Source organism: Sorghum bicolor, chromosome 7, assembly GCF_000003195.3.
Source record: "Sorghum bicolor cultivar BTx623 chromosome 7, Sorghum_bicolor_NCBIv3, whole genome shotgun sequence".
NCBI classification, from domain to species: Eukaryota; Viridiplantae; Streptophyta; class Magnoliopsida; order Poales; family Poaceae; genus Sorghum; species Sorghum bicolor.
This window is the reverse complement of record NC_012876.2, coordinates 5,212,606-5,228,979: the sequence shown is the minus strand read 5'-3', so window position 1 is coordinate 5,228,979 and position 16,374 is coordinate 5,212,606. Positions and strand designations below refer to the sequence as shown.

The 16,374-nt window shown below is 41.2% G+C and overlaps 1 protein-coding gene across 1 annotated transcript; it reads right to left on the bottom strand.

Annotated features, from left to right (window-relative positions):
* LOC110437051 (transmembrane 9 superfamily member 3-like) lies at positions 4,299-9,555 on the bottom strand. Its single transcript, XM_021465141.1, has 7 exons — positions 9,058-9,555; positions 7,124-7,164; positions 6,441-7,020; positions 6,229-6,366; positions 5,989-6,145; positions 5,427-5,911; positions 4,299-4,806 (listed from the first exon to the last, which is right to left on the bottom strand). Exons 1-7 carry the CDS (start codon positions 9,204-9,206, stop codon positions 4,587-4,589), a joined length of 1,770 nt encoding a protein of 589 aa, XP_021320816.1. The 5' UTR covers positions 9,207-9,555; the 3' UTR covers positions 4,299-4,586.

Below are 16,374 nucleotides of genomic sequence, written 5' to 3'. Positions count from 1 at the left end.
CTTTTCTCGCGCTAATTGCGTGGCCATTGCACGGACGGACGATAAATTTTACTGTTGTGTTGCTGCAGCGGGTGAAAAGGACTGGACAGGTGGGGTTGGAGGTCAGGTGCAGGTGCAGGTGGTGGACCATCCCATCCGTCTCCCACCACCACCACCACTCTTCCTACCTCCCCACCATTCCATGCAGGATCGCTTTTCTTTTATTCTATCTATATTCTATTCTATTCTACGGAGTATTTGTTTGTTTGTTTTTTCTACGCAAGTACCAGAAAAAAAGACACGGTCCTAGTTCTCCATCCATAGTCAAACAACATATTTGATCAAATCTATTAGAAAAGGTATTAATATTTATCACATCAAATATATATATATATATATATATATATATATATATATATATATATATATATATATATATATATATATATATATATATATTCCATAATAAATCCAATGATACTTAATAAATATGATATAAATGTTTATTATAATTTTCTTTTATCCAATCGTGGTATAGATGCAGATACTCATACATGCACCCACACTCACCCCACATAAGCACATATATATACATATTCGAGTACCTTCAAATTAGTCCATCTATATGCCTTTTGTTGTTGATAGATAGTCGTCTACCACTAAGGCCTTGTTTAGTTCACCCTGAAAACCAAAAAGTTTTCAAGATTCTCCGTCACATCGAATCTTGTGGCACATGCATGAAACATTAAATATAGACGAAAACAAAAACTAATTACACAGTTTAGCTGTAAATCACAAGATGAATCTTTTGATCCTAGTTAGTCTATGATTGGATAATATTTGTCACAAACAAACGAAAGTGCTACAGTACCGAAAACTTTTCACTTTTCAGAGCTAAACAAGGCCTAAATGAACAACACCATTACATACATGAAAATACGAGCACCTGGATCAAGTCAACAACCCAAATGGATAGGTTACAACAGAGAAAAAAAAATCCAAGACACATGATTCGCAAGTATTGATATTTTTAATATAAATTTGGTCAAACTTAGAAATGGTTTCACTTGATACTATACTAGAGTTGTAACTCCGTCGTTCTCAAAATAAACACACATCTCGCTTCTCCAAGATTCAAACCTTTTAAGATTGATGAAATACTAATATTTAAGATTTATAATTGGCATTATTTGATTGAGCATTAAACATACTTTAAGAATAAACTTATTTTTGAAGCTACAAATTAAAGTTCATATTATTTTTTTATTTTTTTAGTATTTTGTTTTAAAAAATTGGCTCTTTGATAGCAATATTTGCATGTGTTTATTTTGGAGTTGGATGGACAGAACTGGCTTTCGGCGAAAGATAACACGGCCAGCGGTAGGTTTACGTTTCAAAGTCCTTGTACGAGACGACACGACGGCTTGGTTGCAAGATTTGACGTTGCATTTGTCAACTTTGTCGTTGCGAACTTGCGACGCTGATAGAGCTATCACGATCACGTGTCTGATGAACAGTCATTGCGTTTCTTCCATCCGAAAGTTTTGGGTGGTTTATGACTCGCTTCGTTATATGTCGCCGGTTTGATTTGATGTGAGCAACGGAGGAAGAAGAGGAGAAAGGCAACAAGGAACCTACAACCAGATTGCGCAAACTAGCATGTTCAATTCAGGCTTTGGAACTTGGGCCTTGTTTAGTTCCGAAAAGTGAAAACTTTTCGGAACTGTAGCACTTTCGTTTGTTTGTGACAAATATTATCCAATTATGGACTAACTAGGATCAAAATATTCGTTTCGTGATTTCCAGCTAAACTGTGTAATTAGTTTTTGTTTTCGTCTATATTTAATGTTTCATGCATGTGCCACGAGATTCGATGTGACGGAGAATCTTGAAAACTTTTTAGATTTCAGGGTGAACTAAACAAGGCCCAAGGCACATGATAGCACGTCAAAAACGACAGCATAGCACGTGATCATGATGCAATGCAAGTTTGCAACGTGTGTGTTCAGGCTTTCTTTCTGCAGCTTGGGAGGATCACTGAGGCCTTGTTTAGTTCGCAAAAATTTTCAAGATTCTCCGTCACATGGGTGATGGGTGATGGCGACCCCTCCTCCTCGTCTGAAAAAAATCAATAAAAAAACACAGCTAGCTGCTGATAGAGCTTCATCATCTTCAGGGTTGAAAAAAAAATCAATACAAAATCACACCAGGGCTGCAAAAACTCAAATCAAAACAGAGCTATGTGTTTATATATTTTTAGACTACTGGATTAGAAAAGTCAGTGCATTTCTTTCAGGTTTGTTCCTTTGCGAGAGTGAGAGTTGCTGTCACGGTGTCACCCCATGTTGGTTGCATTGGCTCGTTTGGCATCTCAAATTTTTGGTCCCCGGGAGTGAGCCTTTCCCTTCCCTTCCCTTTTAGCCCAAGACAAGAATCTCCACGCCACAGGCCTTTTTCTAGCTTTAGCTAAATATATATTCAAATTCGTCCAGAGACATCTGATCTCACGTCACCGTCTCACTCCATCTCATCTTTTAATAACAATATACAGTATAGTATATCTTTATTCAAAGGGAACAGAAAAAAGGCACAAAGATGCGCTTGGACATGCTCTGAGGCCTTTTTCTATCTCACTTCCCCAAACCCCATGCAAAGTAGAGCTGGGGGTTGGCATTAGCTCAACCTTGTGCATGTCCACCTAAACAAAGCAAATTGATCATGTCTTTGCACCTCTGTTCTTGTGCAATCAATTTGGACTTGACCACCCATCCCAAACTATTTTGTTTTGAAGGTTCATGTCAAAAAAATTATTGTATAGAGTATGTACATGCTTTGCAACAACCGTGTAATGTAGGCCTTTTTATGGCCAACTTCACTTTCCAAGCCCAATGTCAGCCCATTAGCCTAATCCTATGCATGTCCAGCCAAGAAAAGAAACTGTGCATGTCTTTGGTTTTAGATTTTTGGCAATGATGGACTGGTAGGAATTGTCCGGTCTGTAGGAGTGGGTAGCAACGTTGATGCAGTAAATTCTGAAGACATTAGACGTACATCTCCACATGCAGTACAAAACGAAGAAACTAGGCCCATGATAATCCTTCAAGTGTAGTAAAAGGCCATAACAAATTATTTACAGAAGACATAGACGAACATGTATGTAAGAACCTTCAAAGTATTTTTTCCTAGAGAAAGGAAAGTTTAAGAGTCCATTTATAGAAACATTTACAAATCTGAAGCCATTATATATTTTTTTCAGAAGATCTCTTATGACAAGGCAAATCCCTAAAAGAAATTGTTGGTTACGTAATTCAACTTGGTCAAATCTAAAAGATATTTCAACGAACCTTGTGCTTAAGGAAATGTTTGGCTAATGTTATGTTTTGTAGAAAATTTTAATTAAACTATTTGAACCCCTCTCTAGTCATCCAAAAGTCTCGCTCAGCTTCGCGGGGGTTTGCGGCGTTGGTGGCTAGAACCAAATATGGTGGCAGAGGAGGTGCGTTGGGTGTCCGTGCTGGCACCAGTGGCCTAGTGGGAAAAGAGAGGGCAAACGGAGAAAAACAGGGATCTGAATGAATGTGGGTTTATTTGGATGATCTGAGGGATACATTTCTTTTTAGGTTCATGTTTTATCCCTTATTTTTGATAGGTTTATTAGTTGAGAAACCTTATTTTGTGATGTGGTTGCTTTATGTGCTAAATTTAGAATTGAGAACTTGTTGCTTATGTCTAGTCTATATACACTAGGATTTGCACACTCACAAATGATAATAAGCAATATTTCTGAATTGTGCACAAGCATTGTAAACTAGGATTTAGAAATATTGCAATAGCCACAAAATGAACTTCAGTGCAATATTTCTGTATACTAGTTGGTATAGCCTCTTTATACTAAATTAATTGTCGATAGTTTTCCAACTGAAGTTGGCGAATTGAACTTCGACAATAATTGAGGGAGGTTAAATAAATTTTTCTTAGCTCAATATTGTGCATGTCCACCTCAAAAAAAAAAAAACGCTCATGTCTTCACACCTGTGTTCTTGTGCAATCATTATGGACTTGTCGACCCATCCTAAACTTGTAGTGCATGCTTTCAAACAACTTCGGTTCGGTTTGTTCGATTTTCAAGAATCAGTAGCCATTCGGTTAACTACAGAACATAGAACCGAACAACCTGTGATGTAGGCCTTTTTTTAGGCCCACTTAAGTTCCCCAAGCCCCATGTGAGTCCATTAGCCAACCTTATACATGTCCACCTAGATAGAAGAAACGGTGCATGCCTTTGCTCCTACACTATTCTTGTGCAATCACACTGTAAATGGACTTCAAGCGAACAGGGCTCTACTGAGCAAGACACAGGGTTTAGCAACAAAATTATAGGGTGACACTGACTGGACTACAAGTGTAGATAATAATACAGACACTGCCTCTGGTAACAGTCCTACACTACATACATCCTCCTTTCAGGGAGCTGCAACATATAAAGGCTAAAGGCTAAAGGCGAAGAGGTTCATATTGAGCGCATGCTAGCGCTTGGGCATAATTCAGGCACAACCCAACTGGTTCACATGTCGGACCACGTGAGCACATCTGGCAACAGTCAATGTTTACTCGCACTTGATGGAGCGGTAGATGTGCCGCACGAAGAAGAGCGATGCGCGGAAACCGACGGTGCCCAGCATGAGGAAGAAGCCAAAGCAGACGCAGGTCATGTAGCCGAAGAAGAAGGATGTCTGCATGAAGCCTGACATGTCGGACCGCGCATGGTAGTAGTAGATGCAGTAGAAGAAGATGAATATGCCCGTGGAGCCTCCACACAGGACAGATCTGCAAGCATAAATTTTTATTGGTTTATAATTGTATTCCATGTGGAAGATAATAACACTGCAAGACGGAGAATAGAAAACATGAACCTACAAATTAGAACAGACATCTAACAAGTTTATCCAGATATGGTTCCCTAATGCACACATAAATTCTGAATTCTCTGCTACAGACCACGATTCCAAAAATGTATATGCTCATTCATTATGCATCCACATCTTGAGTGTCCTATATCCATCAGCCTTATTTTAGCACCAAACTTTATCCAAGCATCACTTGATACAAGACAACAGCAGATGATATAGCTCAACTCAGTGGTTGCTGAAATACAACTTCTTAAAGGTGCAGTTAGAAGTTTATTCTAATTTGCCATTGGATGCCCGAGTGTTTATTAAGTTCCAGTACTTTCAGTAACATCACAAATGCATTTTCTACAAACATTTCAAAAGGGAGCTCTGATCAAGCAATCCATGTACTAAAATAGTTGCTACAGACTGCACCTTGTGCTTCTCATTTCTAGTTTTGATGGTTGGCATTTTCAAAGACAATAAAAAAGTAACCACAAACAAGAACAAAAATAAGGGATAAAAGCACAAAGATGAGTTGATATTCCAAACACTGACCTCCACCACCACTCATGATCCTCAACAGCAAGCTGGAAGTACGTAAGTGCCACTGTGACAAAGGCAGTGACAATGATGAGGATAATGAACACAATAAAGAGAATGCTGTAGATGGTGTATATCTTATGCCCCCAGATACTGGCAAATATGTAGTACAGCTCGATGTAAATTGCGCTGAAAGGGAGGAACCCTGCCATTGCCATCTGAGGAATGGTGCTTCGGTACCATGGAAGCTGAGGGATTTCCCTCGGGTACTTGGTTGTGCGGCAGGGGGCTTGGAATTCTGTATTACTATTTTTCCCGGCTATACCACCCAACACAAGGAGAGGAGAGGTTACAAGTGCCCAGATGAGGATAATGACAATGATAGTGCCGAAAGGCAAAGCTGCTGTAGCACTGTACGCTATTGCAACTGTATTTAGGAAACAGAATGTCAAGAAGAGAGGTCCACAGAATAAGCAGCCAGTCAATATTAGATTCCTAACCTGAAACACATAGACACGATGTGTAAACACACAGCAGCAAAGGATTGAAAAAAGATGATCATTAAAGCAGGGTTTACCCAGTTTGTTCCCTCCAGTTGCAGATAGAAAGAAGTGGCTGTGTATCCAGCAATACCGGACGTAAGAGCATAGATGACAACAAGGGCAGTAAAAAGAGCTCCCCGGTTGTATGGATAAAAGACACCAACAAGAGCGAGGAGGAAGATAAAAATTGCACTGTGAAACAAGAATCATTTATAACGGTTAGGATCATTTCAAAGCTTGACTAATAAGATAATCTAAAGTGACAGAGGTCTTACAGGGCAAGAAGCTGAGTTCCAGATCCAATAATTGCTGCAAAAATGGACTTCTGTTTGGGGAAACGGAAGACATCACCGTGAATATACTTCCATCCAGTCTCCTCTTGGTCTTCAAGGGACTCATCTTCATGAGAATACCTTCAAGGGAAATTATGCATCTAGTAAACTGCAAGCTAGGTGACTAGAATGGAACCCAGTAGCTAATATCTTACTTGATGAAATCGTTCTTGAGAACACGCATCAGGATTGTAGCCAGGAAACCAGTCAGGAGGAGAACTGTAACACACGAGTTAATTATGGAAAACCAATGGATCTCTAGATGTTGTGGCATAGAGGAAGACTTGGAGTACTTATCCATTCTTTTCTCAAAAGGAATATCTGTCTTTTTCCATGTCACTGAATAAGAGAACTCTATTGGCACTTCCTTGTCCTCTGTGATATCCACAGCCACATTTGGATCAGTCTGTACATTTATTTCTATGACACGGTTATCATTGTACATGATGTCAAAGTGGATGTGTTTAAACAGTAGGTACTTCGCATCTCCTTGCTCCTTGTCCTTGTCCAGTTTACCAAGGAATCCCCATAACGGCAAATCATCGTAGTACATCTGGAAGTAGTAATCCTTGGCAACTGCATCCCGGAGCTTGGCAACTTGCTGTTTTGACAATACTTTCTTGCAGAGAACCTTGGAGTTCCTATCTTCCTTGAAGTCCAACTCATATGGGGCATCAACCAACCGGTCACCATTTAGAACCTCGCCAAGAGCTTCCTTTTTGTCCTTTGGATGTTCTATTACAAGCCAGCATTTAACAGAAAGAAGCAATACATGGTCAGAACCAGTCAAAGAGATCGCTAAAGCAAACAACAGCAGAAAAGGTTGGGATTTGTATACCTGGTGCACAAAAGGGTAGATCATAGTACCGGTACGTCTCACTGCAATACACGACAACTCATGATCAAACAAAAGCAAAACAGTGCTAACAAGATGCTCAATAGAGACATCGCATGTTTATTCCCTTGTAGATTCTGTTTTTTAAGCATTAACAAAAATATGAAAATGCCATAGCTCACATGACATAACTGCCCATATAACCTATCCTCGATCGAGATATCCATACTGCTTATTTCTAGCTAGTGTGTGTCGAACCACAAAGACACTGTAACAGCAACCAAGAGCATCTGTAAAGCAATTCCTCCAGCCATATATTGAGTTTCTTGGTAAAAAAACACCGTCAACAGCACCCCAAAATTGATCTCCAATTATCGCCATACCACAACCTGCAATCCTCGCTTAGCTAGAGGTGGAGAGTCGACTCCACTCTGAACCCGGAGTCATGAAAACCTTCCCACACAGGCAAGAAGCACAGCATTCCTTCCCTGCGCACGCAAATCCTTTTCCCACCCGGTCTGCCTATTGCCACACTCCCCTTCCCACATGCCACCGTTTCTGCAGATATGCCATGTTGGCGTACTCCATGAAGCAATTGTGCAGCCCATGACCTGGCAAGGAGCACAGCATTCCTTCCCTGCGCACGCAAAACCTTTCCCCGCGACCCGCGTGGTCTGCCTATTGCCACACTCCCCCTCCCACATGCCACCGTTTCTGCAGATATGCCATGTTGGCATACTCCATGAAGCAATTGTGCAGCCCATGGCCTGGGGAGAACTCAATTGTGGTGCCGGCAGGTCGATCCACATCCCCAGATGCTTGGCAGTGGTGAATTCTTTTCGTTCCAGTCAGCAGGTGGGGGAGACAGACTCCAGTTAGGGCAACGGCTGTCAGCCCATGCATTGGCTGAAAGATGATGATCCGCTCAGCAGTTTTTGTTTTGTTTGATTCTGCAACCGGCTAGGGTGAAGCTCTGTCTTGTGTCTGAGTTATGGATAAGATCATCTATTGGGAGAACAGAATCTGAAGTACTTGCTTAAAAAAATCAGCACATATAATTCTCCCATTTAGGCCAGTGGCCAGCCCCTCATGTGGATCTAACATTGATTTTCCCCCGGGTTACATCTCAGGTGTTAAACTGTTTTGTTTGAAAAGTAAATTGTTTTATCTGCGAAAAGCAAACTCTTGTGCTCAATGCAATAGCGGGGAAACTATAAAAAATAAATAAGTGATAGTAGCTCAGCTGGTAGAGTCTTCACTTTGTGAGACCATGAGCAGTACTACTAGCTAGTACTTGCATATGTAATTTAGTTGTTATTTTCTGTTCACTTGCAGCCTCTATTCAGTATTCAATTTGTTAGACCATAAGTGATACTACTAGTTTAGCTGCGCTTTCTTTTATGTTCTTTTCCATTCATAGAGAGGCTCTGTAATGTTTTTGCAGGACATATACATGGAGGGTGATATTTCACAACCTTGATTAGAGATGGTACTGATGCTGTTGGTTTGAGTGCTCAGATTAGCCAATCTGAGGAGCAAATACCAGCACAAGAAAGGATTAAACTTGATAAGTCTAAATTTGAGTTTAAGAGGATGTTGGATGAAGAGAGAATTATGAAACAACATTAGTCCTTGGTACAATGTCCATCACTCAGCAGGAATACGACAAAAGCCTGTAGGATGGTATTCTTACTCGTTATCTCAGAATGCAGATTCATAACTTTTATGCTAAGCCCTATAATTGAGAAGTACATGACCTATGACACACTTAGTAATATTTAAGCTGCTGTGTCCAAACTATTAGTGATCCAATTGTAACGTAACCATCAACATAAACAGCAAGCTTATTAAAACTCGCATTGTAAGAACTGACACCATAGTACAACATAATGCTGATTCCATGTTTAAAGTTTGTGCATTGCAAGAGTGTGCCGTACCTTGGATTGTGGAAAGGCCCGACCTTGTTGGCATAGAGCGGAACATGATCCCCTTCCTTGTACTTGTGATCAGATCCATCAGCTCTGGCTCCCAGTGCACAAGCCAAAACCACCACAGCAAGAACAGCACCCACCCCCGCGGTCGCCATCTCCGCAAGCCACCGGCGGAGCCAAGGCCCGGCCACCCTGGGCAGCTGGCCGGGCTCCCACGTTACAGCAGAGGCGGGAGGGGGAGAGGGAGGTGCGTACGCAGGGTCGCCGGCCGGTGCGCGGAGGACGGAGGCGAAGGCGCGAGGCGACTGGCGAGAGGCGGGAGGGGGAGCCGCCGACGCCGCCGCCGAGACTGGGACTGCCCCTCCGTCGCTGGACGCCGTCGAAGGGGAGCCGCCGACGCGCGGAAGAAGATCTGCGCTGAGGACCGAGCCTGAGCGGGGCTGCGAGGAAGAGAGCGTCTGCAAGGAGCCGGCCGTGCGTGGGTTTGATGGGCCACTAAATAAAAGTCCGTACAATTTTTTTTTCTTTCTAACATCTTTTGACAAATTAGCACCTATACAATTAATATCTATATATTTAGAAAAATATACGTTAGGAATCATAATAGTGTCTACAGAGTCCAATCACATAACATTATGATATAATTATTTCTCTAAAAATATCTTTTAAAATACAAACCCTATTAGAGAAAATTATGAAAATTTTCCCTCACACCTTTCTTATAAAAAAGGAAAGAGGAGAGATAGACAAGGATATTCATTTGCTCTTTCTCAATTGCTCTCTACTCTCTCCTCTGTTTATTTGGTTTAAGATTAAAATTGTAATGTCTACTACATCACATAACTCTTAAGGGATTAGTGACGCTTAAGCATGTTTAAACTTAGTCAGCGAGTCACTGATCACTTAGCACTTAACCTCTATTAGTATGACATTACACCCAGGCTTTATAAAATCTTGGCTCCGCCACTACCGCAAGCACCTGTTCAAGAGCACCGACAGAACTAAAGCCAGAGAGATCATGCAACGCGCAAAAGGCGAGAGATCCTTGCGACCAAAAAGTTTTTAAGATTCCCCGTCACATTGAATCTTGCACCACATGCATGAAGCATTAAATATAGACGAAAATAAAAACTAATTACACAGTTTGCCTGTAAATCACGAGATGAATCTTTTGATCCTATACCACAAACAAACGAAAATGCTACAGTAGCGAAATCCAAAAAAAAAAACACATCTAAACAAGACCTAAGACTATCTCTAACAAAGTATACAATTGGTCACCCAAACCTAAAATGTATTTTACACAGTAAAAAACTCCCTTCCAACGGAGTAGGCAATCATAGTACCTAATTTACATAGGAGAGAGGGGACACAAATATGCGTTTTATCGACGTACGGCCCAAATATCTAGTGTGTTTTATCGACGTACGGCCCAAATCTCTAGCGCGGAGAAGACAGGTGGACCAGGTGGCGTGCTAAAGCTGCACCGGTGCTTCCTCCCTCGCCGACGGCTTGGACTACTTCTCTCCTACGGCAACAGTGACTCCCCCTTCGAGCCGACGGCCTAAACTGCTCCTCCCCTATGGGCTCCTAGCTTGCGTGGATGCGGTCTAGCGTCGGCATGGCTTGACTCATGTGCACAGGGCTCCCTGGCCGCGACGCGGCCCACCTTGCTTGGATGGCGGCGCCGATGGAGGAACGGATGGCCTCCCGTGGATGGCGGCCCCGATTGTGAGAGAGAAGGGCGAAGCGAGGCGGAGGGCGGAGCGAGGAAGATCTGGTGGAGAGTGGGTGCGCGCGAAGGGTAGAGCGAGGGAGATCTTGACAGAGACCAGAGAGAGAAGGGCAGAGCGAATCGGAAGGTGAAAGAAGTCTTCTCGTTTGTGTCGCCTATTGGAGACAAGAGTTTTGGGTGTTGTAACTCTTTCACTGTGCGTGAGGAAAACCAGTGAATACCTCCCATTTTTAGGTTTAAACAGTTGGAGACAGGCTAGAGATCAAATTGGTTACCGATACGGGTCTAGTCCATGAACACATCAGAACCATAGTGCACAATGCTCGCACATAAGCAGCAAGGCTATCAACCACTTTATTCTAGATATCGGACAAGACCAGACCTCGCACTGAAAGATCCATTCATAATTTCCTTTATATGATGAATTCCTTTGTATGGTGAAAGATGCAACCTTCTCTAAATTTGTTCCATCAATCCGAAGAATAATTTTGGTCATTCCTAGTTGTACCGCCCTCTAAAAACTTGGCAACGCTGCAAGTGCTTCAGCATGTATTTTGGTAATTTGGGCAGTGATCGATAGCATTTGTTATAGTGAAATGAAAAATCAAGTTATTTACCCCCCTCGGTCACTCTAATTTAATTAGCAAATGTGATTAAATTTCTTCATACTTGACAAAGGTGATATAGAACATATATAGTTCCATTTTTTTGTGAGACAAGGCCAGATTCTATTATTTGCAACATATGTAATTTCAAATCTGTTCAAAACATTGTTTTTGACAAAATTGCATCAGTGAACAGCTAATAGTTTTTTATACTCACTAATATTTTCTCTTCCTTATCAGTCCATATGTAACAAGTGTATCTCTAGTAACTTCAATCCTAGCAACCCGCAATTGTAACATGGATGTTGGTCAGTTTAGATTTCGCTGATTGTACTACTAACTAAGATATGTTAGGCCAGACAGTTGAAACAGTAGTCAGTGTGATGATGAAATTTTGGAAGGCATGACAGAGTGCGCAAGGTCCGACCAAGCCTTTTTGCACCACCCTCCTTTGAAGAGATGAACAGGACAAGCAAAGCCAAGAAAAGTAATATTTGGGATGGTTGGAAGTATAGTAATGGGCTATGCTATAAAACATTAGTTTATAATTATTTCATCAAAACTCCTGAAATGGCTAAGTCAATTGATGACTACATATACAAGCAACAGACATATGAACAAAGGATAATGGGATGAAAAATAACTACACATATGACGTCCCGGCCAATTTAGAATTTGGTCTAGTAGGCCATGTGCATGTTAATGATATAGGGGGGAGGAGGGGTTTAGTCTCACCTTAATTGTTAAAGGTGGGTTAGACCAACATATGAGGCTTATAGAATCCATTATTTACTGGGTTAATCCTTTTACGTGAAACGAGTACGAAAGCGTACAAGTAGGATAGTGGTTGATGTGGCTCACTCAATGTGCAGAGTGGATCTAAATCGTTTGCCTAAGTGGGATAGGGTAGGTGTGGTTCACTCAACGTGCAGAGTGGATCGATCAATTACGGTCCAAATAGACGAGCGCATAATCATAGTTGCGCCGGAATAGAGTTTTCTAGTTCAATTCAATTTTTCAACTAATAGGTGATAGACAAAGAAGATTAAGACCTTGTTTAGTTCACCCCAAAAACCAAAAAGTTTTCAAGATTCTCTGTCACATCGAATCTTACGGCACATGCATGAAGTATTAAATATAGACGAAAACAAAAACTAATCATACAGTTTGATTGTAAATCGCGAGACGAATCTTTTGACCCTAGTTAGTCTATGATTGGATAATATTTACTACAAACAAACGAAAGTGCTACAGTAGCGAAATCCAAAATTTTTTCACATCTAAACAAGGCCTAAGAAGAATTATATTACATGACTAAAGCTAACCTGTGTGGTGGCAAGCTCGAGTTTAGCATCAAGCTCGATGGGTTAATCATGACTCAAAGGGTTTAGATTTCGAGGGCTGTTTAGTTGGCTTTCAATTTTTGTCCAACTAAAATCATGATAATTCAAAAATTTTAGTCATCAATTGGTTCATTGCCAAAGAATTGGCATACTAATATTCATGGTCAAAGTAAGTTTTTAGAAATTTCATAAATTGCATATAAGAAATAAAAATATATGTTTGCAGCTAATCAGTCGGATCTACCAGCCATTCAGCAGTGTTTTTCACTTACAACAAATTAGCCAACAGTACTTTCTACCATGGTTTATCAGCGAGCATGTTACGTCAAGATGACATGTAATAGAAGATAGCGTGCACCTAGCAATAGTAAATTACTTGACCACTTTCACACTCTCGGACTATGACTTTGCTCATTTGGATGATAAGCTAACTGTTGGCTGATTTATTGTAAGAGAAAAATATTGCTGGATGGCTGATAGTTTTGGCTGATAAGCTTAAACGAACAGGCTTTGCATTATCTTGGTTGGCTGTGATTGGAAGTGCTTCTACAGCACTTTTTGCTTGCTGCAGCCACACCACTCGGCGGCTAGTGTATATTGCCTTGTTTGCTTGAGTTTATCAGCCGAATCTATCAGCCATTCTCAGCAGTGTTTTTCTCTTATAAAAATTAGCCAGCAATACTTTCTACCATGCAACAATTTCAGTAGAGCTGCCGTAACCGAGCAGGACGAAAGAAAATATAATTTAAGTAAACAACACTATCTGTTTGCTTGTAGTCTGGCCGGCTGTCTCCGCTCATGTGGTTATCCAATTATATATGAGCATTATTTTCTCTCTGAAAGAGATGAAGCCTCTCAAGCAAGTGATGAGGATCAGAAGATCGATGGGGGGTCTGATGGTGTCCAATATATGTGTTGCTCCGCTGAGAAGAATTGAACAGTGAGCGACCATTTGTGTTCAGCTGGAATGTGGCAGTTTCGTTTCACTACCAAACATCACCACGCCGGCGATAGTTTTTTAGGTAGTTCTTTGGTGTTGCAATTATAAAGTACCATATTTTTTAGTATTATGTCTCACATGTTATAGACTCACTTCTTACCAAATTTTGCCACAATATGACTTTAATTTTTCTCGTTACACTTTCTTTCCGTGACATCCATAGTTTGTCTAAAGTTAGGTGGGATAATGTTTGGGATACATACACACATTCCATCAGATGCATAATCATTTTTCCAGATTGTTCAAAAAGCTAGGAATTTATGTCTCGGATGTCTGGGTTGTAATAAGACTACCACAAGCAACAATTAATTTCTACTATTTATGCTAGTATATATGACCTTGAATTTCATACATCGAACGTTAAGACAACCCTTCATATTTTATGCCTAGGAATAAAAGAGGTGTGGATAATTCTTCGATCCGATCAGATCCTAATCTGGATTTTGAGGATATCAACAAGAGTTTTTAATATCCATACAGATATGGATAATCCAATTCTCATTCTAATTGTGTGCGGATGCTGAATAGGATATGGAGTTAGCAAAATCCAGCATATATGAATTTAGCGGCAAATTCTATGTGGACAATCCGATGCTTAAAATAGGATATCCGATAATATTTTTCCATAGACTAAAAACCAGAGAAGGAATTCATGATTTAGAAAAAAAAAACTTGTTAAACACGTGGAATCTTATTTGGTGGTATGATTGTTTTATGTTCTAAATAAATATTGAATTGAGAACTTACAGGTAGTTATTGCTTATTGGCTACTAATTTAACGTTTGAGCATGGATACCTTATTAAGTGTTAATTAGAGCATCTCCAACAGTTATGCAATTGGATTTTGCATTCTTGAAATTTGCCAAAAACCTTAAAAATTGTTCTCCAACAATTTTGCATTTGACTTATGCATTTTGGCAAACTTGGCATTTGATGGACCAAACTTGGTATTTTTGCATAGGCACAATGGCTTGGCAATTTTGATATCCCAAAAATCTTGGATTCCTTGTCGTGCCCGTACTCCCCACGTCGCGGTAGTTTCCCGCGAGACGACTCCTCTCCGCGCGCGACTCTTTTCTTTCCCCCGCGTGCTGCCTCCTTTCTTCACGCGCCGCCTCCTTTCTTCGCGCGGGGACGAAGGAGATCCATCGCCGCCTACTTTTCTTGCAGCGACGCGTGGCTACCTCGAGCAGATGTCGCCGGCCTGGATCAAGCAGCGACCTCTTTTGGCGACCTCGAAGCCCTCCTTGCAGAAGCCTTGGGACTTGGATGTTGCGGTGCTACCTGGGACTGGTGCCTCGATTGGATCTCGACGACCTGGATCAAGCGGCGACGTGGACTTGCGGGATGAACACGGCCGCGCGACGCGCGAGAATTGGCGGCGACAAGCGAAAGAATTGCGCGCGACGGGCGAAGGAATTGCGCGCGAAAAAAAGCCCCACGCGACGCGCGAGAGACTTTACCGCGTAGATGAAAGATTCCTAGACAAAAATAGTTGGGTCTACTATTTTGGGAAATGCCAAGTCATAAATGCCAAACACTTGGAGATGAACTTATTTTTCCTTTGGCAAAACGTTTAGAGACTTGGCAAACTTCAACAAATGGCAAATTCCAATTGCATAACTGTTGGAGATGCTCGGTGTGATAGCTACAACATGGACAGCAACTCATACTGCTTGGAAATAACTCTTTCCTAAATTAATTCTTGATGGTGTATAATTGAAGCGCCCCTGGTAAACCAGGAACTCAAATGTGATACAATACTAGTCCCAGGAGGCTAGTAACACATTTATTACATCAGATAAGTTTCAGCGCAGTAGTCTCGGAAAGCGTGGACAAGGAAGGCACGCTATAATAATAAGACACCAAAATACAACACCGGTCCAAAGGACCCAGAAACAAACGATATCGCCATCGAACATCTGACAAGTCCCAATGCCACAGGCTTAGTTGGGTGCAGACACGACCTTACTCGAACGCCACTTCGGGATCAAAGTCCGGATCTTCCTCTGTTTAATAAAGCAAGGGTGAGTACAAAGTACTCAGTAAATCCAACCTTACCCTACGGAAGGGGATAACAGTATATATGCATATGGATAAATCAAGGATGAGGCTTAGTTTTATTTGCATAAAGCTATCTTTTTACACATGCAAGGTTTCATTTCACAAATACTGTTGTAAAAGAACTCTTTTTCCACATATGATAGTATTTCTGAAAATGGGGGTTTGTTCACAATTTTAAGTGTTGTTGAACCCTTGTTCCCACAACACAATGGCAGTCAACCATTTATTTCCAAAATCACACTCTCTTACATGCTTTCACTCATACCAACCCATCTAGTTGTTGAAACCAAACCATAACCCGTCCGAGACCGCGGACACGGCTATCCAGATAGATTTACACTCTGCAGAGGTTGTACACTTTTCCCACAAGTAGGATACCATAACTTACACCGTCGTGCAAGCACAGATCCATCAAAGTCATTACCTTCCATAGCTAAGTAATGACGCTCACCACGGGAACACTAAGGCTACATCTCATGATACCACAATAATTCACAAAGCTCTTTTCATACATTTCCACAATTTCACATGCATCACTTAGTGTCCCGTTGCACACCTACCTCCAGGTGATTGCCA